The sequence below is a fragment of the Lepidochelys olivacea genome (genome assembly GCF_965140295.1).
Source record: "Lepidochelys olivacea isolate rLepOli2 genome assembly, chromosome: 3".
NCBI classification, from domain to species: Eukaryota; Metazoa; Chordata; order Testudines; family Cheloniidae; genus Lepidochelys; species Lepidochelys olivacea.
Window position 1 is genome coordinate 37,789,982 of NC_140413.1, and position 26,518 is coordinate 37,816,499.

At 42.7% G+C, this 26,518-nt stretch overlaps 1 protein-coding gene across 1 annotated transcript in view; it reads right to left on the minus strand.

Moving 5' to 3' along the window:
- Positions 1 to 26,518, minus strand: part of SNTG2 (syntrophin gamma 2) — a gene marked incomplete at its 3' end in the record, with an annotated part of 518,636 nt that overhangs the window by 242,650 nt on the left and 249,468 nt on the right. The window contains exons 3-4 of the mRNA XM_084623596.1: positions 20,469 to 20,520; positions 20,309 to 20,366 (exon numbers count right to left, since the gene is read on the minus strand). Coding sequence (XP_084479722.1) covers positions 20,309 to 20,366; positions 20,469 to 20,520 — 110 coding nt within the window. The remainder of the gene's footprint in view (positions 1 to 20,308; positions 20,367 to 20,468; positions 20,521 to 26,518) is intronic.

Genomic DNA, 26,518 nt, shown 5'->3' on the forward strand with positions numbered 1-26,518 from the left:
TACAACCCCACATGCTGCTCTCTAACAGGACCTACTCCACTCCAGTGGGTGATCAGCCTGTGTAGCAATGCAACATCACAACACTGAGTAATGCCTATAATACCCTTAGTTAAGAAAGTGAATTAAGTGAATTCTGGAGTGAATTAAGACCTGGTGTATGACCTGGTCTACATTACAGATGTTTAGATTGTTTGGAGTTTAGATCGAATGTAGCAGTGTTAGATTGATTTAACCCTACACATATCCACACAATGAAGCCATTTTTGTCAACTTAATGGGCTCTTAAATCGATTTCTGTACTCCTCCCTGATGTGGGGATTAGCACTGAAATCGACATCACTGGATCGAATTTGAGTTAGCGTGGATGCAATTTGACGGTATTGGCCTCCGAGAACTATCCCACAGTGCTCCATTGTGACTACTCTGGACAGCACTCTCAACTCGGATGCACTGGCCAGGTAGACAGGAAAAGACCCGGGAACTTTTGAATTTCATTTCCTGTTTGGTCAGCGTGGCAAGCTGATCAGCACAGGTGACCGTGCAGATCTCATCAGCAGAGGTGACCATGGAGTTCCAGAATGGCAAAAGAGCTGCAGTATGGACCGAATGGGAGGTCCTGTATGGATCTGATCACTGTATGGGGAGACGAATCCATGCTATCAGAACTCCATTCCAAAAGACGAAATGCCAAAATATTTGAAAAAATGTCCAAGGATATGAAGGACAGAGGCTATCATAGGGACCCACAGCAGTGCCGTGTGGTAACTTAAGGAGCTCAGGCAAGCCTACCAAAAAACCCAAGAGACAAACGCCTGCTCAGGGTCAGAGCCCCAGACATGCCACTTCTATGATGAGCTGCATGCAATTCTAGGGGGTGTCCCTACAGCTACCCCACACCTGTATGTGGACTCCTGCAAGGGAGTCTCACGCAACAGGGATGAGGATTTTGGGGAAGGGGAAGATGATGATGAGGGGGAGACTGAAGATAGCGCACACCAGGCAAGTGGAGAAACAGTTCTCCCTGACAGCCAGGAACTGTTTATCACCCTGGAGACCGCCCCCTCCCAACCCACGCTCCCAGACCTTGAAGGCGGAAAAGACACCTCTGGTGAGTGTACCTTTGTAAATATAATACATGGTTTAAAAGCAAGCGTGTTTAATGATTAATTTGCCTGAAGACTTGAGATGCGTTCGCGGCCAGTACAGCTACTGGAAAAGTCTGTTAACGTGTCTGGGGATAGAGTGGAAATCCTCCAGGGACATCTCAATGAAGTTGTCCTGGCGGTACTCCCAAAGCCTTTGCAAAGGGTTTCTGGGGAGGGCAGCCTTACTGCCCTTTACCATGGCAGGCCAGTAGCGCGTAGTCTGGAATCATTGCATAAGAAAGCATGTCAGCGTGTGGTCCCAGTGTTTGCTGGCATTCAAGCAACATCCATTCTTTAGCTCTCTGTGTTACCCTCAGGAGAGTGATATCATTCATGGTCACCTGGTTAAAATAGGGGAATTTTATTAAGGGGACATTCAGAGGTGGCCATTCCTGCTGGGCTGTTTGCCTGTGGTTGAAAAGAAATTATCCCTGCTGTTAGCCACACGGTGGGGGGAGGGGTGAAGCAATCATCTCAGAGAATTGGGTGTGTGTGTGTCTGGGGGGGGGGGGTTAGTTGGGTTTGTGCTGCATGTTAACCCGAAAACATCAGCCCCTCCTTTTAAATGGCCAATTTGTCTTTTTCAATTTTACTCTCCCTTTTTTTTCCTCCTGCAGCTTCAAATGTTTCAACGCTGCCACTAGCATCTCCATCCCAGAGGTTAACACAGATAAGAAGGTGAAAAAACACACTCGCGATGAAATGTTCTCTGAGCTCATGCAGTCCACCCAAACTGAAAGAGCCCAGCAGAATGTGTGGGGGGGCAGACAATGGCAGAATACAGGAAAGCACAAAATGAACCCGAGGACAGGAGGGACGTGCGAGAGGACAGGTGGCGGGAGCAACAGGAGGGGTGGCGGGATCAAGAGGAAAGGTGGCGGCAGCATGATGAGAGGAGGCAGGATGCAATGCTGAGGCTACTGGAGGATCAAACTGATATGTTCCGGCATATGGTTGAGGTGCAGGAAAGGCACAGACTGCCACTGCAGACCCTGTGTAACCAACCGTCCTCCTCCCCAAGTTCCATAGCCTCCTCACCCAGACACCCAAGAACGCGGGAAGGGAGGGCCTCCAGGCACCCAACCACTCCATCCCAGAGGACTGCCCAAGCAAAAGAAGGCTGGCATTCAATAAGTTTTGAAGTGCAGTGTGGCCTTGTCCTTCCCTCCTCCACCACCCCTCCCGGGCTACCTTGGCAGTTATCCCCCTATTTGTGTGATGAATTAATAAAGAATGCATGAATTTGAAACAACAATGACTTTATTGCCTCTGCAAGTGGTGATCGAAGTGGGGGCGGGGAGGGCGGTTGACTTACAGGGAAGTAGAGTGAACCATGGGGGCAGGTTTTCATCAAGGAGAAACAAACAGAACTGTCACACTGTAGCCTGGTCAGCCAGGAAACTGGTTTTCAAAGCTTCTCTGATGCACAGTGCGCCCTGCTGTGCTCTTCTGACCACTCTGGTGTCTGGCTGTGCGTAACCAGTGGCCAGGCAATTTGCCTCAACTTCCCACCCTACCATAAACGTCTTCCCCTTATTCTCACAAATATGGTGGAGCACACAGCAAGCAGCAATAACAATGGGAATATTGGTTTCGCTGAGGTCTAATCAAGTCAGTAAACTGCGCCAGCATGCTTTTAAACATCCAAATGCACATTCTACCACCATTCTGCACTTGCTCAGCCTATAGTTCCAGGTGAGCCTTGAGTGGGCCTGACTGTTATAAAAAGCCAGTCAGCTGCGAACCAGCTGAGCAGCAAACAGCAGAGAGGCTAACAGAGGGAGTTTGCCTGGGAGTTCTCCCAGGGAGAGCCCACTGAGGCTTACATCTTGCCGGCTTCTCTGAGTAGTTACTAGAACTCCTGAGGAAGCTTGTGGAAGGAAGGTAATATGGATGGGGCACATTTAGCTGTTGTGACCTGCACTGGATGTGCCATGTTTGTCTTTCTTCCACAGGACAGAAGCGACTTTGTCTGTACAAAGTGCAATCTGGTCTCCATATTGGAAGAGAAGGTTCAAGGTCTGGAAAAACAAGTATCGACCCTGCGTTGCATAAGAGAAACTGAAGATTTCCTGGACAGACATCAGGATATGTTTCTACGGGCACAACATTCTGAAGATTCAGAGCAGGCTCTGCAGCGGGGACAGGAGGACGATGAAGAAATTTGGCAGCATGTGACCTCCAGAAGAAGAAAGGGGAGCGTCCATGTACCAGCAGCGCAGATACAGGTAAGCAACCATTTTCATGTTCTCTCCACAGGTACTAATGCGGAGAGTAGATTAGATGATATATCTGAGGGAAGAGAACAGAAGGAGACTCCACCGATTGGAAGGCATGAGATGCACTGTCCTAGGGATGGAGGTTCCACGACCACCACTCTCAAGAGGAGGAGGCAGGTGGCGGTGGTCGGGGACTCTCTCCTCAGGGGGACTGAGTCCTCTATCTGCTGCCCTGACTGGGAAAACCGAGAAGTCTGCTGCTTGCCAGGAGCTAGGATTCATGATGTGACGGAGAGATTGCCAAGACTCATCAAGCCCTCAGATCGCTACCCCTTCCTGCTTCTCCATGTGGGCACCAATGATACTGCCAAGAATGACCTTGAGCAGATCACTGCGGACTATGTGGCTCTGGGAAGAAGGATAAAGGAGTTTGAGATGCAAGTGGTGTTTTCGTCCATCGTCCCTGTAGAAGGAAAAGGCCTGGGTAGAGACTGTTGAATCGTGGAAGTCAATGAATGGCTACACAGGTGGTGTTGGAGAGAAGGCTTTGGATGCTTTGACCATGGGATGGTGTTCCAAGAAGGAGGAGTGCTAGGCAAAGACGGGCTCCACCTAACAAAGAGAGGGAAGAGCATCTTCACAAGCAAGCTGGCTAACCTAGTGAGGAGGGTTTTAAACTAGGTTCACCGAGGGAAGGAGATCAAAGCCCTGAGGTAAGTGGGGACTTTGGATACCAGGAGGAAGCACGAGCAGGAGAATGTGAAAGGGGAGGGCTCCTGCCTCATACTAAGAAAGCAGGACAAACAGAAAGTTATCTCAAGTGCTTATACACAAATGCAAGAAGCCTGGGAAACAAGCAGCGAGAACTGGAAGTCCTGGCACAGTCAAGGAATTATGATGTGATTGGAACAACAGAGACTTGGTGGGATAACTGACATGGATGGATATAAACTGTTCAGGAAGGACCGGCAGGGCAGAAAAGGTGGGAGGTTGCATTGTATGTAAGAGAGCAGTATGACTGCTCAGAGCTCCGGTATGAAACTGCATAAAAATCTGAGTGTCTCTGGATTAAGTTTAGAAGCATAAGCAACAAGGGTGATGTCGTGGTGGGAGTCTACTATAGACTACCGGATCAGGGGGATGAGGTGGACGAGGCTTTCTTCTGGCAACTCACGAAAGTTACTAGATCGCAGGCTCTGGTTCTTATGGGAGACTTCAATCACCCTGATATCTGCTGGGAGAGCAATACAGCAGTGCACAGACAATCCAGGAAGTTTTTGGAAAGTGTAGGTTACAATTTCCTGGTTCAAGTGCTGGAGGAACCAACTAGGGGCAGAGCTCTTCTTGACCTGCTGCTCACAAACCAGGAAGAATTAGTAGGGGAAGCAAAAGTGGATGGGAACCTGGGAGGCAGTGACCATGAGATGGTTGAGTTCAGGATCCTGACACAGGGAAGAAAGAAGAGCAGCAGAATACGGACCCTGGACTTCAGAAAAGCAGACTTTGACAACCTCAGGGAACTGATGGGCAGGATCCCATGGGAGAATAACATGAAGGGGAAAGGAGTCCAGGAGAGCTGGCTGTATTTTAAAGAACCCTTATTGAGGTTACAGGGACAAACCCTCCCGATATGTAGAAAGAATAGTAAATATGGCAGGCGACCAGCTTGGCTTAACAGTGAAATGCTTGCTGATCTTAAACACAAAAAAGAAGCTTACAAGAAGTGGAAGATTGGACAAATGATCAGGGAAGAGTATAAAAATATTGCTCGGGCATGCAGGAGTGAAATCAGGAAGGCCAAATCACACCTGGACTTGCAGCTAGCAAGAGATGTTAAGAGTAACAAGAAGGGTTTCTTCAGGTATGTTAGCAACAAGAAGAAAGTCAAGGAAAGTGTGGGCCCCTTTCTGAATGAGGGAGGCAAACTAGTGACAGAGGATGTGGAAAAAGCTAATGTACTCAATGCTTTTTTTGCCTCTGTCTTCACGAACAAGGTCAGCTCCCAGACTACTGCACTTGGCAGCACAGCATGGGGAGGAGGTGACCAGCCCTCTGTGGAGAAAGAAGTGGTTTGGGACTATTTAGAAAAGCTGGACGAGCACAAGTCGATGGGGCCGGATGCGCTGCATCCGAGAGTGCTAAAGGAGTTGGCAGATGTGATTGCAGAGCCATTGGCCATTATCTTTGAAAACTCATGGCGATCCAGGGAAGTCCCGGACAATTGGAAAAAGGCTAATGGTAGTGCCCATCTTTAAAAAAGGGAAGGAGGAGGATCCGGGGAACTACAGGCCAGTCAGCCTCACCTCAGTCCCTGGAACAATCATGGAGCAGGTCCTCAAGGAATCCATTCTGAAGCACTTAGAGGAGAGAAAAGTGATCAGGAACAGTCAGCATGGATTCACCAAGGGCAAGTCATGCCTGACTAATCTAATTGCCTTCTATGATGAGATAACTGGCTCTGTGGATGAGGGGAAAGTGGTGGACATGTTGTTCCTTGACTTTAGCAAAGCTTTTGACACGGTCTCCCACAGTATTCTTGGCAGCAAGTTAAAGAGGTATGGGCTGGATGAATGGACTATAAGGTGGATAGAAAGCTGGCTAAATTGTCGGTCTCAACGGGTAGCGATCAATGGCTCCATGTCTAGTTGGCAGCCAGTGTCAAGTGGAGTGCCCCAAGGGTTGATCCTGGGGCCGGTTTTGTTCAATATCTTCATAAATGATCTGGAGGATGGTGTGGATTGCACCCTCAGCAAGTTTGCAGATGACACTAAACTGGGAGGAGAGGTAAATACGCTGGAGGGTAGGGAAAGGATACAGAGGGACCTAGACAAATTGGAGGATTGGGCCAAAAGAAATCTGATGAAGTTCAACAAGGACAAGTGCAGAGTCCAGCACTTAGGATGGAAGAATCCAATGCACCGGTACAGACTAGGGACCGAATGGCTAGGCAGCAGTTCTGCAGAAAAGGACCTAGGAATTACAGTAGACAAGAAGCTGGATATGAGTCAACAGTGTGCCCTTGTTGCCAAGAAGGCCAATGGCATTTTGGGATGTATAAGTAGGGGCAGTGCCAGCAGATCGAGGGACGTGATCATTCCCCTCTATTCGACACTGGTGAGGCCTCATCTGGAGTACTGTGTCCAGTGTTGGGCCCCACACTACAAGAAGGATGTGGAAAAATTGGAAAGATTCCAGCAGAGGGCAACAAAAATTATTAGGGGACTGGAACACATGACTTATGAGGAGAGGCTGAGGGAACTGGGGATGTTTAGTCTTCGGAAGAGAAAAATGAGGGGGGATTTGATCGCTGCTTTCAACTACCTGAAAGGGGGTTCCAAAGAGGATGGCTCTAGACTGTTCTCAGTGGTAGCAGATGACAGAACAAGGAGTAATGGTCTCAAGTTGCAGCGGGGGAGATTTAGGTTGGATATTAGGAAAAACTTTGTCAGTAGGAGGGTGGTGAAATACTGGAATGCGTTACCTAGGGAGGTGGTGGAATCTCCTTCCTTAGACGTTTTTAAGGTCAAGCTTGACAAAGCTCTCGCTGGGATGATTTAGTTGCTTTGAGCAGGGGGTTGGACTAGATGACCTCCTGCGGCCCCTTCCAATCCTGATATTTTATTACTCTATGATAGCTGAACTGCTCCTTACTACTGTCCAGGATGTCTGTGTATGGCTTCATGAGCCATGGCATTAAGGGGTAGCCTTGGTCCCCAAGGATAACTATAGGCATTTCAACATCCCCAACAGTTATTTTCTGGTCTGGAAAGTAAGCCCATTGTTGCAGCTGTTCATACAGACCAGAGTTCCTGAAGATGCGAGCGTCATGTACCTTTCCCAGCCATCCCATGTTGATGTTGGTGAAGCATCCCTTGTGATCCACCAGTGCTTTCAGCACCGTTGAAAAGTACCCCTTTTGGTTTATGTACTGGCTGCCTTGGTGGTCCGGTCCCAAGATAGGGATATGTTTTCCATCTATCGCCGCACCACAGTTAGGAAATCCCATTGCAGCAAAGCCATCCACTATGACCTGCACATTTCCCGGAGTCACTACTTTTGATAGCAGCAGCTCAGTAATTGCATTGGCTACTTGGATCACAGCAACCCCCCACAGTAGATTTGCCCACTCCAAATTGATTCCCGACTGACCGTAGCTGTCTGGCGTTGCAGGCTTACAGAGGACTATTGCCACTCACTTGTGAACCGTGAGGGCTGCTCCTATCTTGGTATTCTTGCGCTTCAGGGTAGGGGAAAGCAAGTCACAAAGTTCCATGGAAGTGCCCTTATACATACGAAAGTTTCGGAGCCACTGGGAATCATCCCAGACCTACAACACTATGCGGTCCCACCAGTCTGTACTTGTTTCAGGGGACCAGAATCGGCATTCCACGGCATGAGCCTGACCCATTAACACCAAGATGGCCAAATTCCCGGGGCCTGTGCTTTGAGAGAAGTCTGTGTCCATGTCCTCATCACTCTTGTCACCGCGCTGCCATCGCCTCCTCGCCTGCTTTGCAGGTTCTGGTTCTGCATATACTTCATGATAATGCGCAAGGTGTTTACAATGCTCATAACTGCTGCGGTGATCTGCGTGGGCTCCATGCTTGCCGTGGTATGGCATCTCCAGGACAGCAGAGTTGCAGGGGAAGCAGTGGTTGGATGACCAGTTTTGCAGACCTACTGCACCGTCTGCTGCCAGGACACATCAGCTGAGTGGGTTGCATGCTTGCTGTGGTATGGCGAGACAAGAGCAGCCAAGCAGAGTTGCAGCGGAAGCGGCCCTGCAAGAGCACCAGGAGAGCAGAGTGCCAGTGGAAGCAGTGGATGACGACGATGGTTTGCAGAACTACTGCACCAGCTGCTGAAAGCAGTATGGCGCCCGCCCGGAAAAAAGGTGTGAAACGATTGTCTGCTGTTGCTTTCACGGAGGGAAGGGCAACTGACAACATGTACCCAAAACCACACATGACAATGTTTTTGCCCCATCAGACATTGGGAGCTTAACCCAGAATTCCAATGGGCGGTAGAGACTGCAGGAACTGTGGGCTAGCTACTCGCAGTGCAATGCTCCAAAAGTCGACGCTAGCCTTGGTACTGTGGAAGCGCTCTGCTGACTTATTTCAGAGTAACAGCCGTGTTAGTCTGTATTCGCAAAAAGAAAAGGAGGACTTGTGGCACCTTAGAGACTTACCAATTTATCTGAGCATGAGCTTTCGTGAGCTACAGCTCACCTCATCGGATGCATACTGTGGAAACTGCAGAAGACATTATATACACAGAGACCATGAAACAATACCTCCTCCCACCCCACTCTCCTGCTGGTAATAGCGTATCTAAAGTGATCATCAAGTTGGGCCATTTCCAGCACAAATCCAGGTTTTCTCACCCCCCCACCCCCCTCCAAAAACCACACACACAAACTCACTCTCCTGCTGGTAATAGCTCATCCAAAGCGACCACTCTCCCTACAATGTGCATGATAATCAAGGTGGGCCATTTCCAGCACAAATCCAGGTTTTCTCACCCCCCCACCCCGCCCCCCCCCACACAAACTCACTCTCCTGCTGGCAATAGCTCATCCAAACTGCTCGGCAGTTCTCCAACACCACTTTCTACAAGCCATTACCCTATGATCCCACTGAGAGTTACCAAAAGCAACTACAGCATTTGCTCAAGAAACTTCCTGAAAAAGCACAAGATCAAATCCGCACAGACACACCCCTGGAACCCCGACCTGGGATATTCTATCTACTACCCAAGATCCATAAACCTGGAAATCCTGGGCGCCCCATCATCTCAGGCATTGGCACCCTGACAGCAGGATTGTCTGGCTATGTAGACTCCCTCCTCAGGCCCTACGCTACCAGCACTCCCAGCTACCTTCGAGACACCACTGACTTCCTGAGGAAACTACAATCCATCAGTGATCTTCCTGATAACACCATCTTGGCCACTATGGATGTAGAAGCCCTCTACACCAACATTCCACACAAAGATGGACTACAAGCCGTCAAGAACACTATCCCCGATAATGTCACGGCTAACCTGGTGGCTGAACTTTGTGACTTTGTCCTTACCCATAACTATTTTACATTTGGGGACAATGTATACCTTCAGATCAGTGGCACTGCTACGGGTACCCGCATGGCCCCACAGTATGCCAACATTTTTATGGCTGACTTAGAACGCTTCCTCAGCTCTCGTCCCCTAACGCCCCTACTCTACTTACGCTATATTGATGGCATCTTCATCATCTGGACCCATGGAAAAGAAGCCCTTGAGGAATTCCACCATGATTTCAACAATTTCCATCCCACCATCAACCTCAGCCTGGTCCAGTCCACACAAGAGATCCACTTCCTGGACACTACAGTGCTAATAAACAATGGTCACATAAACACCACCCTATACCGGAAACCTACTGACCGCTATTCCTACCTACATGCCTCCAGCTTTCACCCTGACCACACCACACGATTCATCATCTACAGCCAAGCTCTGCGATACAACCGCATTTGCTCCAACCCCTCAGACAGAGACAAACACCTACAAGATCTCTGTCAAGCATTCTTACAACTACAATACCCACCTGCGGAAGTGAAGAAACAGATTGATAGAGCCAGAAGAGTTCCCAGAAGTCACCTACTACAGGACAGGCCTAACAAAGAAAATAACAGAACGCCACTAGCCGTCACCTTCAGCCCCCCGACTAAAACCCCTCCAATGCATTATTAAGGATCTACAACCTATCCTGAAGGATGACCCAACACTCTCACAAATCTTGGGAGACAGGCCAGTCCTTGCCTACAGACAGCCCCCCAACCTGAAGCAAATACTCACCAACAACCACATACCACACAACAGAACCACTAACCCAGGAACCTATCCTTGCAACAAAGCCCGTTGCCAACTTTGCCCACATATCTATTCAGGGGACACCATCAAAGGGCCTAATAACATCAGCCACACTATCAGAGGCTCGTTCACCTGCACATCCACCAATGTGATATATGCCATCATGTGCCAGCAATGCCCCTCTGCCATGTACATTGGTCAAACTGGACAATCTCTACGTAAAAGAATAAATGGACACAAATCAGATGTCAAGAATTATAACATTCATAAACCAGTCGGAGAACACTTCAATCTCTCTGGTCACGCAATCACAGACATGAAGGTCTCTATCTTACAACAAAAAAACTTCAAATCCAGACTCCAGCGAGAAACTGCTGAATTGGAATTCATTTGGAAATTGGATACTATTAATTTAGGCTTAAATAGAGACTGGGAGTGGCTAAGTCATTATGCAAGGTAGCCTATTTCCCCTTGTCCCCCCCCCCCCCCCGGCCGACATTCTGGTTAAACTTGGATTTATGCTGGAAATGGCCCACCCTGATTATCATGCACATTGTAAGGAGAGTGGTCAGTTTGGATGAGCTATTGCCAGCAGGAGAGTGAGTTTGTGGGGGGGGGGGCGGGGGGGTGAGAAAACCTGGATTTGTGCTGGAAATGGCCCACCTTGATTATCATGCACATTGTAGGGAGAGTGGTCGCTTTGGATGAGCTATTACCAGCAGGAGAGTGAGTTTGTGTGTGTGGTTTTTGGAGGGGGGTGGGGGGGTGAGAAAACCTGGATTTGTGCTGGAAATGGCCCAACTTGATGATCACTTTAGATAAGCTATTACCAGCAGGAGAGTGGGGTGGGAGGAGGTATTGTTTCATGGTCTCTGTGTATATAATGTCTTCTGCAGTTTCCACAGTATGCATCCGATGAGGTGAGCTGTAGCTCACGAAAGCTCATGCTCAAATAAATTGGTTAGTCTCTAAGGTGCCACAAGTACTCCTTTTCTTTCTGCTGACTTAATGCACTTAGTGCATTAATGTGGGGGCACACACAATCAACTGTATAAAATTGCTTTCTAAAAAATCGACTTCTATAAATTTGACCTAATTTCGTATTGTAGACATACCCTATGTGTCTATGTACAAGTAAAGTTGAACAGGTATACCGGCCCTGCTCCACACTGTACTCAAGCAAAAAAGCAGGTCTGCAATATTTATTTGATTATTCTTTGCAAAGTTATTTATTTTAAATCAATCCCACAGAGTTCCAACACACACACACACTGTACACTAGCCACCCGATTTGTGGAGGGATTCTGCAGGTGCACCATTTTACTTTTGCTTTCTATTTGTGGAACTCTAGTTATAGTCAAGCATTATAGGGGATGTAATCACATGTGAGCGGAAGGATCTGATTAACCTACATTATAATAATTTATTCACTGGTACATCTGTTTCCTTTGATTCTCTTGCATTTTTCTTTTTATCTCAGGTTCGTATCCCTACCTCTTTTTAAATTTAGCCCTATCCTTTCCCCTAATAGAATGTACGTTTCTTCCTGCAACTGATTGTTCATTGTTTTGATTAAAATGCAGAAACTGTTAACTCCCTCGAGGTCATAGGGCCTGGGTACTCATTTAGTCACCCTACCACAAGATGGAACCACCACATATTCCAAATCTAATATAGTTCAAGCAAGATAAGGACTGAGGCAGACCAGCCATCAACCCAAGGATCACAAAGAACTCAGGGCCCATTGGTCTTAAGGTGGCCCTCTAGTGACTTAGAAGGGGAGGGGGCAAATGCCCTCTACCATTCCTGGGAATCATGGGGCTGTATTTAAATCTAGATTCAGAACCTATGATTTTGTGTCACTTTAAAATCTCCAAAATGAAGCACTGAGGATTCTTCATATACTGTGCTTACATTTAGTGATTGGGTGAATCAAAGAATTATTTTTGGTATGAAAATCAGACACTAATTTAAATAATCTCTTTGGGATATTACTCTAATGATAACAATAATATTACAAACCCAAATTACGTCTGTCTTTTTGGTTTAATAAGTTACTATGGGTAGCCTTCCAAGGCAGATATAGAGTATGAAATTACCCAAAGGCCTAGCACAGAACTCCCAGAGTAAAAATACTGTATAATTTACTTTTGAATAGATTGACAGTATTTAATGATATTCTCAGGGCAGGAAAATTAATTTGAGAAAAGCCACCCTTTCTATTAGTGATTAATTTTCCTTGAATGCTTAGGGCCTGATTACTGATTACTCAAACAGACATATTAAAGTCTTGCATACAGTCTCACTATATTTATATACTTATGGGAGATCCAATCCATTTTTCTGTATCATGAACTTTCTCATACTAGGCCCCAATTCAGCAAAGCACTGAAGTAGGTGCTTAAATCCATCCCTATTAAAGTTAAGCCAGTGTGTCCCAGTGACACACACAGTTCCCTACAGTTCCCTACAATTAGGGTAATAGTCTACTGCTTCATACTTCAGGATTTCACAAACTCAACCAATCCCATTGCCTGACGAATCTCCAAGTCCCAGAAAGAGGGCATCACTTTAGCATGTGCTTTATCTTTAAGCTTGCGCTTAAATCCCTGACTTCAATGAGACTTAAACATGAGCTTAAATGTTATCCTGAATAGGGATGTTTTCCTGAATCAGGGCTCAAAATAGGTCCAAGGAACTCGCACGCTAGCAACATACCTTGGACTGCTCCTGAATAAATTGCAGGGATGCCCCTTGTCTCATGATTCAGTGCCTATTCTGACCTGTCACTTAAGGGGCATAAAGAGTGAAAACCAAAGAGCTAGGAAAGCTCCTGTATGGCTCATCAAACTGGACAAAGGACTACAGGCACAGACCCAACAGGGAGAATCCCATGCACATGGGACCTTCAGAGAAGATACATTTCATACTTTTTTGGTCAATCTTTTGTTTTTCAATAATAAGGGAAAATAAGATGGGCAAAAGTAAAGACTACAATTAAAAAACCCACATAAATATTAACCCAATTGTTCATAAATTTTAAAAATTACGTTAGGAATCATTATTCAAATGTGAAGAACCATTCAATTCTGCATGTCCATAGAGCTGTCTTGTATGATCTAAATGGGTTTGATAAATGCCTGTTAAAATATTATCCATCTGAATGAGGGCATAGTTTTCTTCTAAACCCTATGCTTTAGTCTTCAGGGTATTTGTTTCTGTACAATACAAAAACATGAGACCCATTCTAACATGATAGACAATGCTATCATATGAGAGCCACCACAGAGGAGACTTCCTGAGGAACTGATAATGAGTGCAGGCTTTCCACTCAAAAATATCTTTGCTTGTCATCTATACTTTAGTGAAACTGGTACAACACCTTGATGAACAGGCACAATGTCCTCCGAACAGATGGTCCTGAATGTATGTAGCCAAGAACATCAAATGTGTTTGTGGAGTGCAAGGTTTCAAGCCAAGAATTTTTAAATGGCTGTCTTTCTTGAGCTCATTCCAATTATTACAGGGTATATGGTATCTCTGCTCAGAACTGGATTAAACACAAAAAATAAGAGTTTTTCCAGGAGAACACAATGTGAGGTACAAATCATTTTTAGTATTCCATTGGTGGGGGGGATGCTTTCAGATTAAATCTTTAACCAATGTTGGCTCTCAGTATAAAGCCCGTTGTGAACTGGCAAACCCAAAATTCTCCCCCTTCCATCAGGGCTTATTTAATTTTATTTAACCATTTTGATGATGCTTTGGTGAGCTAAATCCACCACTCTGTTTCACTGCTGATGCATGTCTGACTCTACATGTTATATCAGATACCTGCACAGCACAACAGCAGTAAACAGTCAAATTACTACAGTCCCGCAGCTCTCACAGAAATGGAGTGGCAAATTGGGGCAACCATCACATAATTGCAAAGCCCATGATTCTATGGTTTGAAATAGAGTTTGTATTGCTTGGGCAATAGGAAATATACTCTATTTACAAAGGTTTCAGAGTAATAGCCGTGTTAGTCTGTATTCGCAAAAAAGAAAAGGAGTACTTGTGGCACCTTAGAGACTAACCAATTTATTTGAGCATAAGCTGAGCTGTAGCTCACGAAAGCTTATCTCAAATAAATTGGTTAGTCTCTAAGGTGCCACAAGTACTCCTTTTCTATTTACAAAATAAACCAGTGCTGATGCAAAGAAAAGTTTCATATGGGCATGTCATAAATATAAAGGAAAGGGTAAACCCCTTTGAAATCCCTCCTGGCCAGGGGAAAGCTCCTCTCACCTGTAAAGGGTTAAGAAGCTAAAGGTAACCTCGCTGGCACCTGACCAAAATGACCAATGAGGAGACAAGATACTTTCAAAAGCTGGGAGGACGGGGAGAAACAAAGGGTCTGTGTGTCTGTCTATAGTCTGTCTATATGCTGGTTTCTGCCAGGGATAGACCAGGAATGGAGTCTTAGAACTTTAAGTAAGTAATCTAGCTAGGTATGTGTTAGATTATGATTTCTTTAAATGGCTGAGAAAAGAATTGTGCTGAATAGAATAACTATTTCTGTCTGTGTATCTTTTTTGTAACTTAAGGTTTTGCCTAGAGGGGTTCTCTATGTTTTTGAATCTAATTACCCTGTAAGATATCTACCATCCTGATTTTACAGGGGGGATTTCTTTATTTCTATTTACTTCTATTTTTATTAAAAGTCTTCTTGTAAGGAACTGAATGCTTTTTCATTGTTCTCAGATCCAAGGGTTTGGGTCTGTGGTCACCTATGCAAATTGGTGAGGCTTTTTATCCAACATTTCCCAGGAAAGGGGGGGTGCAAGTGTTGGGAGGATTGTTCATTGTTCTTAAGATCCAAGGGTCTGGGTCTGTAGTCACCTAGGCAAATTGGTGAGGCTTTTTACCAACCCTTGTCCAGGAAGTGGGGTGCAAGGTTTTGGGAAGTATTTTGGGGGGAAGGACGCGTCCAAACAGCTCTTCCCCAGTAACCAGTATTAGTTTGGTGGTGGTAGCGGCCAGTCCAAGGACAACAATTTTGTACCTTGGGGAAGTTTTGACCTAAGCTGGTAAAGATAAGCTTAGGAGGTTTTTCATGCAGGTCCCCACATCTGTACCCTAGAGTTCAGAGTGGGGGAGGAACCTTGACATATAAATTGGTTAGTCTGTAAGGTGCCACAAGTACTCCTTTTCTAGTTACAAAATAAACCAGTGCTGATGCAAAGAAAAGTTTCATATGGGCATAATTATTATTTTAATATTTTTGAAGAACTTTCAAAACAGACAGCTTTAGATACAGCCTCCCACCACATTTCCCAGATTAATGGGGACAGCTTAATCATGTCCACAATTAAAGAAGGGGTGCAGGAGATGGCAGAAATCAAGAATAAAAGCAAAGACAAATTATATAATTTATACCGTAATTCGGAAAAGAGATTCACGTGTATGGATCCTTATTGCCCTTTATAGAAATAATTAGATTCTATATGGACATTAGCGGCTACCTGGTCTGAACTCTTTGAAAGACAGGGGCCTTTAATTGTGAATTCACTGAGAGCAAGAATCTTTATGTCTTTATTTGGCTGTAAAGTAAACCTATTGTACGTTTTATTAATATAGTGCCATAAGTAAAAGTAGTAGTAATGTTTATGATTACATAATTCATGTAGGAGTTGTACAACAATAGAAGGTATTAACAACACTTAAAAGTGCCACACAGTCATCTGCACATAAACTGCACAAAAGCTTGCCTTTACATAAAGAAAAGCACAAATCTACATTAATCTATATTACTAAAAAGTAATCAGTAATCTCAGAAAAAAGAAGAATGGAACCTGGAAATCCTTGTTATCAAATCAAAGCTTCTAAAAAATTGCAGAAAACTAAAGACACCTAGAAAGAGAAAAGATGGGGAGAAAACCCTGACACTTTTTTCTTTTTGGATCAAATTCACCATTTTGGACAAATTCTATTCATATCAATAATAATTTGTTTATAGCACCAGGAGTGCATATGGTGGTTTCCAGAGCATGTAAAGATATGGACCCTGCAACAAAACTTACAATTAAATATTTCCATCAGGTTTCTCTTTACTTTGTAATTATTTCTTCGTTCTAAAGATATTGTACCCAAGTAATTAACTGGCTCTCCTAAAATATCTGCACATCATAACGAGATGTATTTCATTCCTTCTAAAGTAATTTAGGTGGGTAAAGATCAGTCACTGCCACATAACATGTGAAATCTATATTTTTCAGTTCTCCACTTCAAAATCCTTTAATTGCATCTGTCTAGAAAGATCCACAAACATATGAACTTTTTTCCAAATATTTTTTTAAAAATGGGGTTTTGCCCCAAAAAAGCAAAAGAAAGAAATCACATTACTATTGCTTTTCCCAAGAACTCTTCCCTCTTTTAGACATACATAGTAAAACACTTTGCTCCTAATAGGACATAGCTTTTCAACCCATAAGGGTGACTTATGTTTTTTTCCAAAAGGCACCGATAATGAACCCTATAGTTTTTAGAGTAACAGCCATGTTAGTCTGTCTTTGCAAAAAGAAAAGGAGTACTTGTGGCACCTTAGAGACTAACCAATTTATTTGAGCATGAGCTTTCGTCAGCTACAGCTCACTTTGCATCCGATGAAGTGAGCTGTAGCTTACGAAAGCTCATGCTCAAATAAATTGGTTAGTCTCTAAGGTGCCACAAGTACTCCTTTTCTTTTTGTTTATACTGTAATTCTTACTTAATTAGAGTACTGGATGAACACCTATACTTATATTTTAACCATTTGAAGTCATAACAGTAAGCCTGTTGTTCTTCTTAGAAAATGGGCTGCTGCATGTGGTAACAAGGAACTTCTTTTTGACACCCACACTGAACTCTCAGTTGAGTGAGTTACAGTAATCTAATCTGGAAGTTACAAACAGAACAATCGCAGTTGCTAGGCTGTCATCTGAGAGGAGTCTGCTAGTCAGTTGAAGGAGGGAGACATGTATTTCTTGTTGCTGTTGATATTTGAGTGTTTAAGAGCAGTAATGAGTCCAATAAGACCTAGACATTTCTCACTATCTTGCTAATCAGATGTTGGTGAAATTAATGGCATTGGATTTTTCCACTCTTCCTACTTGCAATCTTGATGAATGGAGTGCAACTAGAGACAGCTCTTTTCAATCCAGATGCTCTCTTAAGACATCTGGGGCTATGTCTACACTGCAGTTAAAACCCATGTCTGGCCTGTGCCAGCTGATTCAGTCTCATGGGGTTCAGGCTAAGGGGCTGTTTAACAGTGGTAGATGTTCAGACTCAGGCTGGAGCCTGAGGTCTGGGACCCTGCTGCCAAACAGGTGAGGCACAAATCACAAAATCCTTGTCCAATGTATATTTTAATAGCTATTAAAAGCTAATTAGAAACAGCAGGAAGAACTGGGAGGTGGAACCACCTCTAACAGCTTCTTGTGTATACCCATGGGGCCTCTCCCAAGGCCAGGTGACCAGGGAGGTGCAGGGCACAGGCCCCATTCCCAGCTCCACAAGACTCCTGCAGATCAGTCTTAACTGCTACAATTCTGCCAAGGCCTCACCAAGCAGTGGTTACCACAGAAATGCACTTATAAAGTGACTCCTGGGAGTGGTAAATAGCTCTGGTAATAAGGCAGCTTATTCAGGCACTGTTAGCCAAGATTTGAGCCTCACACAGCACTACACTTTGAACATTCTGGCATTGCGTTTCACTGCTGCAGAGAGTGAGTTGTGACATTTAAATCAATCACAACTTGTCCTTAAATCTGTATATATTTATCAATGAAATAAAAAAATATGCAAAATGTATTTTATAGCTTGTGGATATTTTTGGTTATGCTGTGCTTCATGTTGCTGGGCTGATTAGCTGCCATAGTGCAAGGGCTTTTCAGTAGTACAGAAATCACTGTATGATATCACTCTTTCTCAAATTAATTTACTTGCTTCAAGTAGTAGCCCATCTAAATACTCTTCTCAGAGCTATATTTCCAGCTAGGCTGTCAATTTCATTATTATTAACACCTGGGATACACAAATTCTTATTCACATTGAGCACATCTGAATGTTCATTCAGAAGACTTACTTGAGATCAGTCTGCCTTTCTCTATCATTCTTTCGCCTCACAGCTCCCTGCATGATAACTGGTAGAACTGGCAGGTCAGATTTCTGATTAAAAAATATATATATATATATAATTTTAATTTCTAGTTTGTACCCTAAAGAATACTAAAAGGGATGGCCCTTTTTTGTATCTCCTACAAACAGAAAAGATATCTTAGAGAAAGGAAATTACCCTTCCTCCAGGTCACCAATGACAGTTGTGTCTGGATAGGTTCTGTCAGCCTCATTAGTATTAAATCCTTGATTAAATATAATCCTAGTAACTGAATGTATTGACACACTGGGAGAGGTGATTTGTTTTTAATCTTATGTGCAGGACCTTTCTATCATGTAGAGATTTTATATCTCCCAAAGATAATATGGTGTGTAGGATTTCCAGTTTCTCATGTTCTTTGTATGCAATTTTTACTTGTATACTGAAGCTGGACATGATTTTTAGGAAGGAAAATGTAGCTATTAGAGGTACCCCTGCGCATTTGTATCCATCAATATACTGTAAGAAAGAACCCTAATTGGATCAGCAACTCATATCTTGTAATAATCATTAATGTCATTTTCTGTGGTGTTGACATGCAATAATTCAAAATGGATGGAGTTCACAGCCAAAATAACTAGTTTGTACACTTATCCATATGCTTGTGGGACTGACTGAAGAGTCTAATCTTCAGCCCCAAGCTGCAGTAGACAGTGCATATGTATGGCTCCTCCCACACTTTGTTTACTAGGTAAGTGGTTCTACACTGTTTGCTGGCCAATTGGCCATTACCCTGCCATTTCCTTGGCCCACCCATGGTGTATCCCCTCATCAGTCCCAAACAGGTAACTACAGCAGCTCTGCTCCACAGTAGGCAGAGGCATGTATTCCCACTGTGTGAACATAGTGTAGCACTAACCCCTGTTCAATGCTACTCACTGCCTTCCTCGGACATACAGTTGCAGGATTTCTTTCAACATACGTCTTTTAGGGACAGATTTTCAATCTTGAGTTCAATAGGTACCCCCCAAAAAACATGCATGCACCGAGTGCTCCCACAAAGCCCAGTGTTTGTGCATGAAAGTTATAAAAATTACCTACATTGTTACAAATTTGTGTGTCTAATTATTTAATTTAAACGTACAAATGTAATTTTTGAGTGAACCTGTTGTGTCCACGATGGCCCTAAATGACTTTCTTTTATTGAAAACTTCAATTTAGGATGATTGCTCTAATCATAAAATAATGGTATTCTCCTTATTCCTAGTTGCCTACTTTTTAGTGTATTATTGTTTATTTTCTTGCCATGCTTGTACTGTGCATTTTTAAGAGTGAAGTCCACCTTAGTGACCTCTATGCTGGGATAAATTCCATCCTTAGTATAGGGCTTAATTGGTACATAAGGTGTTGTTTAGGTTATTTGGACTGGATGATTGTCAGTGTAATGCTTTAATTATTGTGTTTTATTATACTGATTCATATATTTATTCAGCATTGTTGACGGCTGCCTATTTGCATCTAGGCAGGTTTAGTCATAGCATATGGCGATGATTTACATTTCTGGGAAAAGATTCTAGTTGGCTTATATTTGTTTATTCCATGTTATTAAGCAATGCAGAAATTTTCTCATGTCAAATATTTTTCCCCACAAAGGAATCTTAAGGGCAGTGTTTATAATCAGGATGTGCTACTGTCAAAAAAATTTCTAAAGTGAGCATTTATCAGATAAAATTTTAACTACCATTCCCCAAGAACTTTGTAAGACTACAGATTTTTTGAAATCAGAATCAGAGACAACTGTCCATAAACAGCCATTCAACATTTGCTGAAAGACCAACATACCGTAATGCTGATGTAATGATCCATAAATATACTTAATTCTGAGTTACAGTGAACTTCATTTTCAAAAAAGACTATCATATGCATAACACCAGAAACCTATTTAAGTATAGAGATATATATTTTACCTGCTTGGTCTTTAAATATTTTTGATATGACGACGGGCACTTTGTGCTCAGCACCACCCTGTAAAAGATGTGCATAAATAATGAAATCGCATTTGAGACCACCATGCACTAAACATACTGAAGTTTAAAAAGAGAAATGAAATCAAAACATTATCCATACCTTTATACTTAAGCCCAAGCCACCAACTGGTTGTCTATGAAGTGTAACAGTTCTGTGCTTTAAAAAAGGGTAGAAAAATAAATTTTGGTGAAAATACAATGCCTGGACATGCATTTCAAATGTATGCTACTTAAACAGTTTTATTTACCTATTATATTAATTTTGAAAATTTTCTGTTATATCAGAGGATGATGTTCACTCCATCCAGAGGGCTGATGCAAGACTATGAACATGACATAAGTCCACTTAATAACTCAACATAGAGCTTTATTTATAGAGAGAGCTTTGAACAGATCTTTGTACTGGTGTGAATTTCACTTATAAATTTTATTATGAAGGTGGAAGCAGACCCAGAGAAGGGGGCCCAGGGTGAGTTTAATTATAAGACAGGAACAAAGAAGATTAGAGCTGTGTGAGCTCTGGAATTTTGGTTGAAGCACAAAGGGACATATGAATCTTTAGCACATCTGGCATGTAAATCTCTCTCAACGCTGGCTAGAACAGTGCCAGGCAAACACCTGTTCTTGTTTACAATATCACCTGACAGAGAGAAGCAGGCAGCATTATCTCCTGCCAATGTAAACAAACTTCAAGAGGACCAGTCGACCAGTCAGAGAACACTTCAACCTCCCTGAGATTTTTTAGCTTCGCCTATCATTTAGGAAGCAGTAATGTTGGCTACTAGTGAAAATAGCAGCAGCAGAGGAGAACGGACAGATTTAACTGCTAAAGTCTGTGACACAGTCAATCTGGTCGATTCATATCACCTGCAGTTTTGTGACAGAATACACTGCAGTTTATTCTGAGGCTCTGTTTAACTTTGCCTCAGGCTTGTTTCGCTCCAGAATGGTGGAACATTTTATTTAGAATTGTGTTTTCATATATGAATACTTAACTGGGATTAAGAATAGGCCAAGAAAGTTTGTGATGTTTTAAATTTTGTACTGTTATATTTAGCCACCAGAGTTTATAAACAGAGCTAAACATTTTCTCCAAATTTATACTCTAAGATTCTCCTAGTGAGAGGCCCAGATTGTGTTGCTGCAGCCATTCAGCTAGGATTATGACTTTTTTAATGCTAGAGAATATTGGGATTTACAAGAAGAAAAGCTAGATAATTATTGTTATTAAAGATTTATATTGTAGTAGTGTCTAGAGACTTCAACGTACTTGGCCATATGGCAAATGACAGTCCCTTCCCTCCAGTCAGGCAGGAAATAAGGCATAAATTTTTAATAGTAGAGTAATTAACCACTGGAACAATTTACAAGGGTCACAGTGGTTTCTCCATCACTAACAATTTTTAAATTAAAACTGGCTGTTTTGCTAAACTATATACTTGAGGAAATATTTTTGGGAAGTTCTATGGCCTGTGCTATACGGGGGTCAGACTAGATGATGACAATGGTCCCGCCTGACCTTAGAATCTATTAATCAGTGAGTTTGTAATCTAAACATGAGAAAAACAAAGGGGCGATGGGGAGTCCAACTGGACATAAATCCAAGGTAGAGATGGCAGGTTCCATCCAGACCAGAGTTTACTTCTAATATTGTTGGAGTTACAAAAGGTCCTAGATACTGCCTCTCTAATACTAGGCCTACTCACTAGAGCTCGTAGTGCATAGGATGTGTGTGTATATGTCTGAATATTGTCTGTGTGTTTCTTCTTTGGTTTCTTCTGTTGCTTTGCACCAATAAATTACCCTACACTTAAGGAATTGACAAATTTATACCCTCCAAACTTGAATTTCACATGTGCAGGCAGCTGCAGAGACAGAAATAGGCACTCTTCTCCGTTGTGAAGAAACTAGCAAAGGAAATGTTTTCTTCTCATAAAAGATGAATAAATCCAAGATTGTTTAATTTTTCTGGAGTCCTTTGGGAGTTTATGCCTTTTAATGTAAATTAACCTGCCTCAAAGAAAAATAAAATAAAAGAGTCCTCCACTGATACCTTGGCATTTTATGCATTGTGGCAATAATTCCCAGAGATTGATTATTTCCACAGATTTTATAGTCAATTCCCTGTTCTTTTGACGTTCTGCACAAGTATGTCCCTGTTCTGCTCCATTTAATCCCTTAACACTTATCCCTAGGCAATCTCATCTACTGTCTTGGCTTCAGCTAGTACAATAACTTTCAAGTCAATCTTTCTGCTTTGACCTTTTCCCCTTCTGTGCAGCTCCGCATCTCTGTCTGTCTGACATCTTCCTAGATATCTAAACTCAGCATGATTAAAACTAAATTTATCCATTTCCCACTTTCTGCCACTTGCATCAACTCTTCCTTTGCCATCTGTCAGAACTCCATTCTCTCTCCTGGGATAGCACTTGAAAGCTAGTGCTGGGAGAAGCATACCCCACTCTGTCACAGAGGCAATGTATGTCTGAATCAAATTATTGACTCATCTTGTTCAATGTGTGGAAATGTAGGACTCTGATTGCACTAGCCTGAATCATACCCAAAGACAACCCATTATATTGCATTCCAAACAGCCATCCTGTCCAGGACAGACTTTGGACATCTCACTGAAGAACTAACCCTAATGGCCATCAAAACTTCAATCAGGGTCCAACTGCTTTGATTCTCTCTTAACTGCTGGTCCACTGCCATGAAACAATGAGTTTTCTGCACAGATGCCTTGCAGAGAGGTAGGGGTAAGCATAAGTGGTGGGTCTGCAGCATCTTAGTCTGGGTTTATGGGACAGAGATGTGGCCCTATTTAAAAGCATGGTCCTGCTCTGTGCAGAAAGGCCAGCTATCATCACACATAAGAAGGATTTGCAGGAGAAGTCTGCCTAGCCTGAAATGATGACAAACCATGGACTTACAGAAGGAATGAGATAAGACTAGGGGAGAGTGTGTCTTTGGACTTTTTTGTTTTGTTCAAAGATCTATAGCTCTTGAAAAAAGAAAAGAAGTACTTGTGGCACCTTAGAGACTAACAAATTTATTTGAGTATAAGCTTTTGTGAGCTAATGCATCCAATTAAGTGAGCTGTAGCTCATGAAAGCTTATGCTCAAATAAATTTGTTAGTCTCTAAGGTGCCACAAGTACTCCTTTTCTTTTTGCAAATACAGACTAACACGGCTGCTACTCTGAAACCTATAGCTCTTGAGTATTTTTAAAGTCACAGTAACTGTGGTTGAGAAATTCCTTTGCTAAATCTGTGTTCCTTGCTTCCCTGCCATGTTGTCACAGAAGGAATTAATCTAGAAGCCCAAAAGTGCTCACATATCATGTGGTGTACATATAAGGGGATGGGGTGTGCTCAGAAAATCTCAGACACTGATATTGGGGTCTAGGATGGCTGGATGGTGGCATCCCATGTCCCAAGAAGTCTGACCCTGGAAGTGTGCTCTAGGGTTACAGTGCTGGAAACTGTGACTAGACTATACCTGGACCCAGTTAGTTTGGAAGCACAAGGGACCCAGTAAGCAGTTCCACTTACAACAGATTGGTGACAATCTAGATGGATACTGGACCAGGTTGTAACAGTCCCTCTAACAAAGTGTAAGTATTATGTCCCTCTTCAGCCTACTGGATGAACTGTTTCGAGCCATTCCCACTTGTGTGATACACTCATGTACTCTCTCCTCCGAGTCTCAAAGTAAAAAATGAGCCCTAAGCTATTTTATTTAGGGAAAAAAACACATAAGTGAGTCTTTGCTGTGTTCCTGTTCTAGACTGTAATCATTAAGCTTCAGAGACCTTGTGACAAAATCAAAGGTGATTCTGCATGTAGAGAGAACCTATGCTGGTGTAATTACAACTGTTTTCTGGCTTCCTCAATATGTATGTGACATGGAATTAGATTCATACACTTAATTAAACTCCTTTAGAGTCACACTATTGCCAACATGTACTTTACCTTACATCACCTTTAAATTTGGCCCACTGAGTCTGAGTGTAAGGGAATCTAAATTGGTAAAAACACACATGCTGGGGGATAACAGGAAGTAACAGGAAGGGGTAACATAGCATAAATTAAAACAGGTCACACCATTTGGTAACGGAATCTAACTCTACACATCACCTCTTAAATTAGCTTGTTGTTTTTTTATCTGCTTGCAAAGTTTTGTGTGGAAACCAATGGCACCATATAAATAATAAATGTCTTCATCTCAGAACAGTACCTTGGGAAATCGGATTAGAGGATGGAATTAGTACTAAACTTCAATAATCTTGTATTCCTTCTACTTATGGTACACCAAGTTTCAAGTCCTTCCTAAAACTGGAATCTTTTACTAATTATTTTCCAATAGACTTGAAATTCTCTTCTGTAATACCAGTTTCTATGAAATCTCACCTAGATGAGAAAGAATTTACAAAATTATCACCCCATCTTATCTAGCCTTCCCTGCAAAGACTCTAGAAATGGTGGTGATGACTCAGATGCTGAAACAATTAAGTGAGAATGAAATATTTGATAAATTCGAGTCAAGATTTCAGCTTTTACACAGCATCGAGGCTTTCCTTCTAAGGATTTCTAGTATGGTTTATAGAACTGTAGGGTCAAATATCCATGCTTTAAATTATTAGATTTATCTGTAGCTCTTGATACAGATTAGGTAGTAGGTCATTCTCGAAAGATAGGATGATGTTAAGTTAGCTTGACAGAAGAGTTTACCTCTGGAAAAGTCTTTTATATCTTCATATCTACCAATATGAAGTGATATAAATGCAGCTTAACTGACAGAGTCAGCAGCCAATACAATTACTACATTTTTAGCATTACCCACTTTCTCTCTACCAGCATTCAAGATATATACTTTCTCTTTCCTAGGAAAGCTTTTCTATATTCCTACCTATTTCCATCATTGCCCCATCACCATAGTGTCAGCAGTCCACAGCATTGAAGAAAAACCTTTTAGTTACTAAGTATATTCTATGTGAAGCTTAATAATGAACAACACACATTAATGAACAAACAGACATTGCCTATTTTCTATGTAAGACAGTCCACACTGAGGGATGTAAGATGGGGAAAAGATTTGTGTGTGTGCCACACTTAAATTGTATTATCAGTCCACCAGTATGGATTCATTATTTCCAAACAGCACTGTAAAATGATCTACAAGGTAACTATTTTCTCCTCAGAAACCATCTCTACTGCAACTCCTAAAAAGAAATAAGCCAATTGGCTTGGAGGAAGGGTGTACAGAATATATTTTATAGATATAGACATATGTATGAACACATCTCTTTCCCCCTCATATATTTGTCTCCTTAAATTGTAAGCTCACAAGACAGGAACGTGTCTTCATATATGATTTGGGGAAGAATTATGCTGAGAGATGCAGTTAATAGTAGTATTATTGTGATGAATATTTCCTTAGTCAGATATTACTGGACGGCAGTTAATGAGTATTTTATTATCTTGTGTGTCATAGAAAGCAACCAGAAAGCAAGAAAGAGCCAACAGAAATCCAGAGAAACTGTCTTGAGTATGTTTCAGAGTAGCAGCCATGTTAGTTTGTACTCGCAAAAAGAAAAGGAGTACTAGTGGCACCTTAGAGACTAACCAATTTATTTGAGCATAAGCTTTCGTGAGCTACACCTCACTTCATCGGATGTGTGGGAACACAGACATTGCTCCTTGGGGCAGAGGACTGGCTCGAAAGACCGGCTTGGAGACTGAGAGCAAGGAAACTGCCTCCAGTTGATTATTCCTCCTCTGTTCAGGGAAACAGGATTTTGTGTGCATTCTTTGTAAATAGCCAGGATTGCACCAAAGAAATATCTGACTCATTTAATCAATGTTCATCCTAACAGAAACAGTGCACAAGGCCCCCAGTATTGACTAATAACTTGGGCCAAGGAGCAACAATGTAGTGCTGGTTTCTTATTCCCAGCTGCTTCTACAGATGCACAAGCTCTTCATGAGAAAGAACAGCCTGGAGACCTGTAAAAAGAAGCTGGAAATAAAAAGGAAACCGATTACCTCGATCTACTACTGTCAAGGTTCCTCCCCCACTCTGAACTCTAGGGTACAGATGTGGGGACCTGCATGAAAAACCTCCTAAGCTTATCTTTACCAGCTTAGGTCA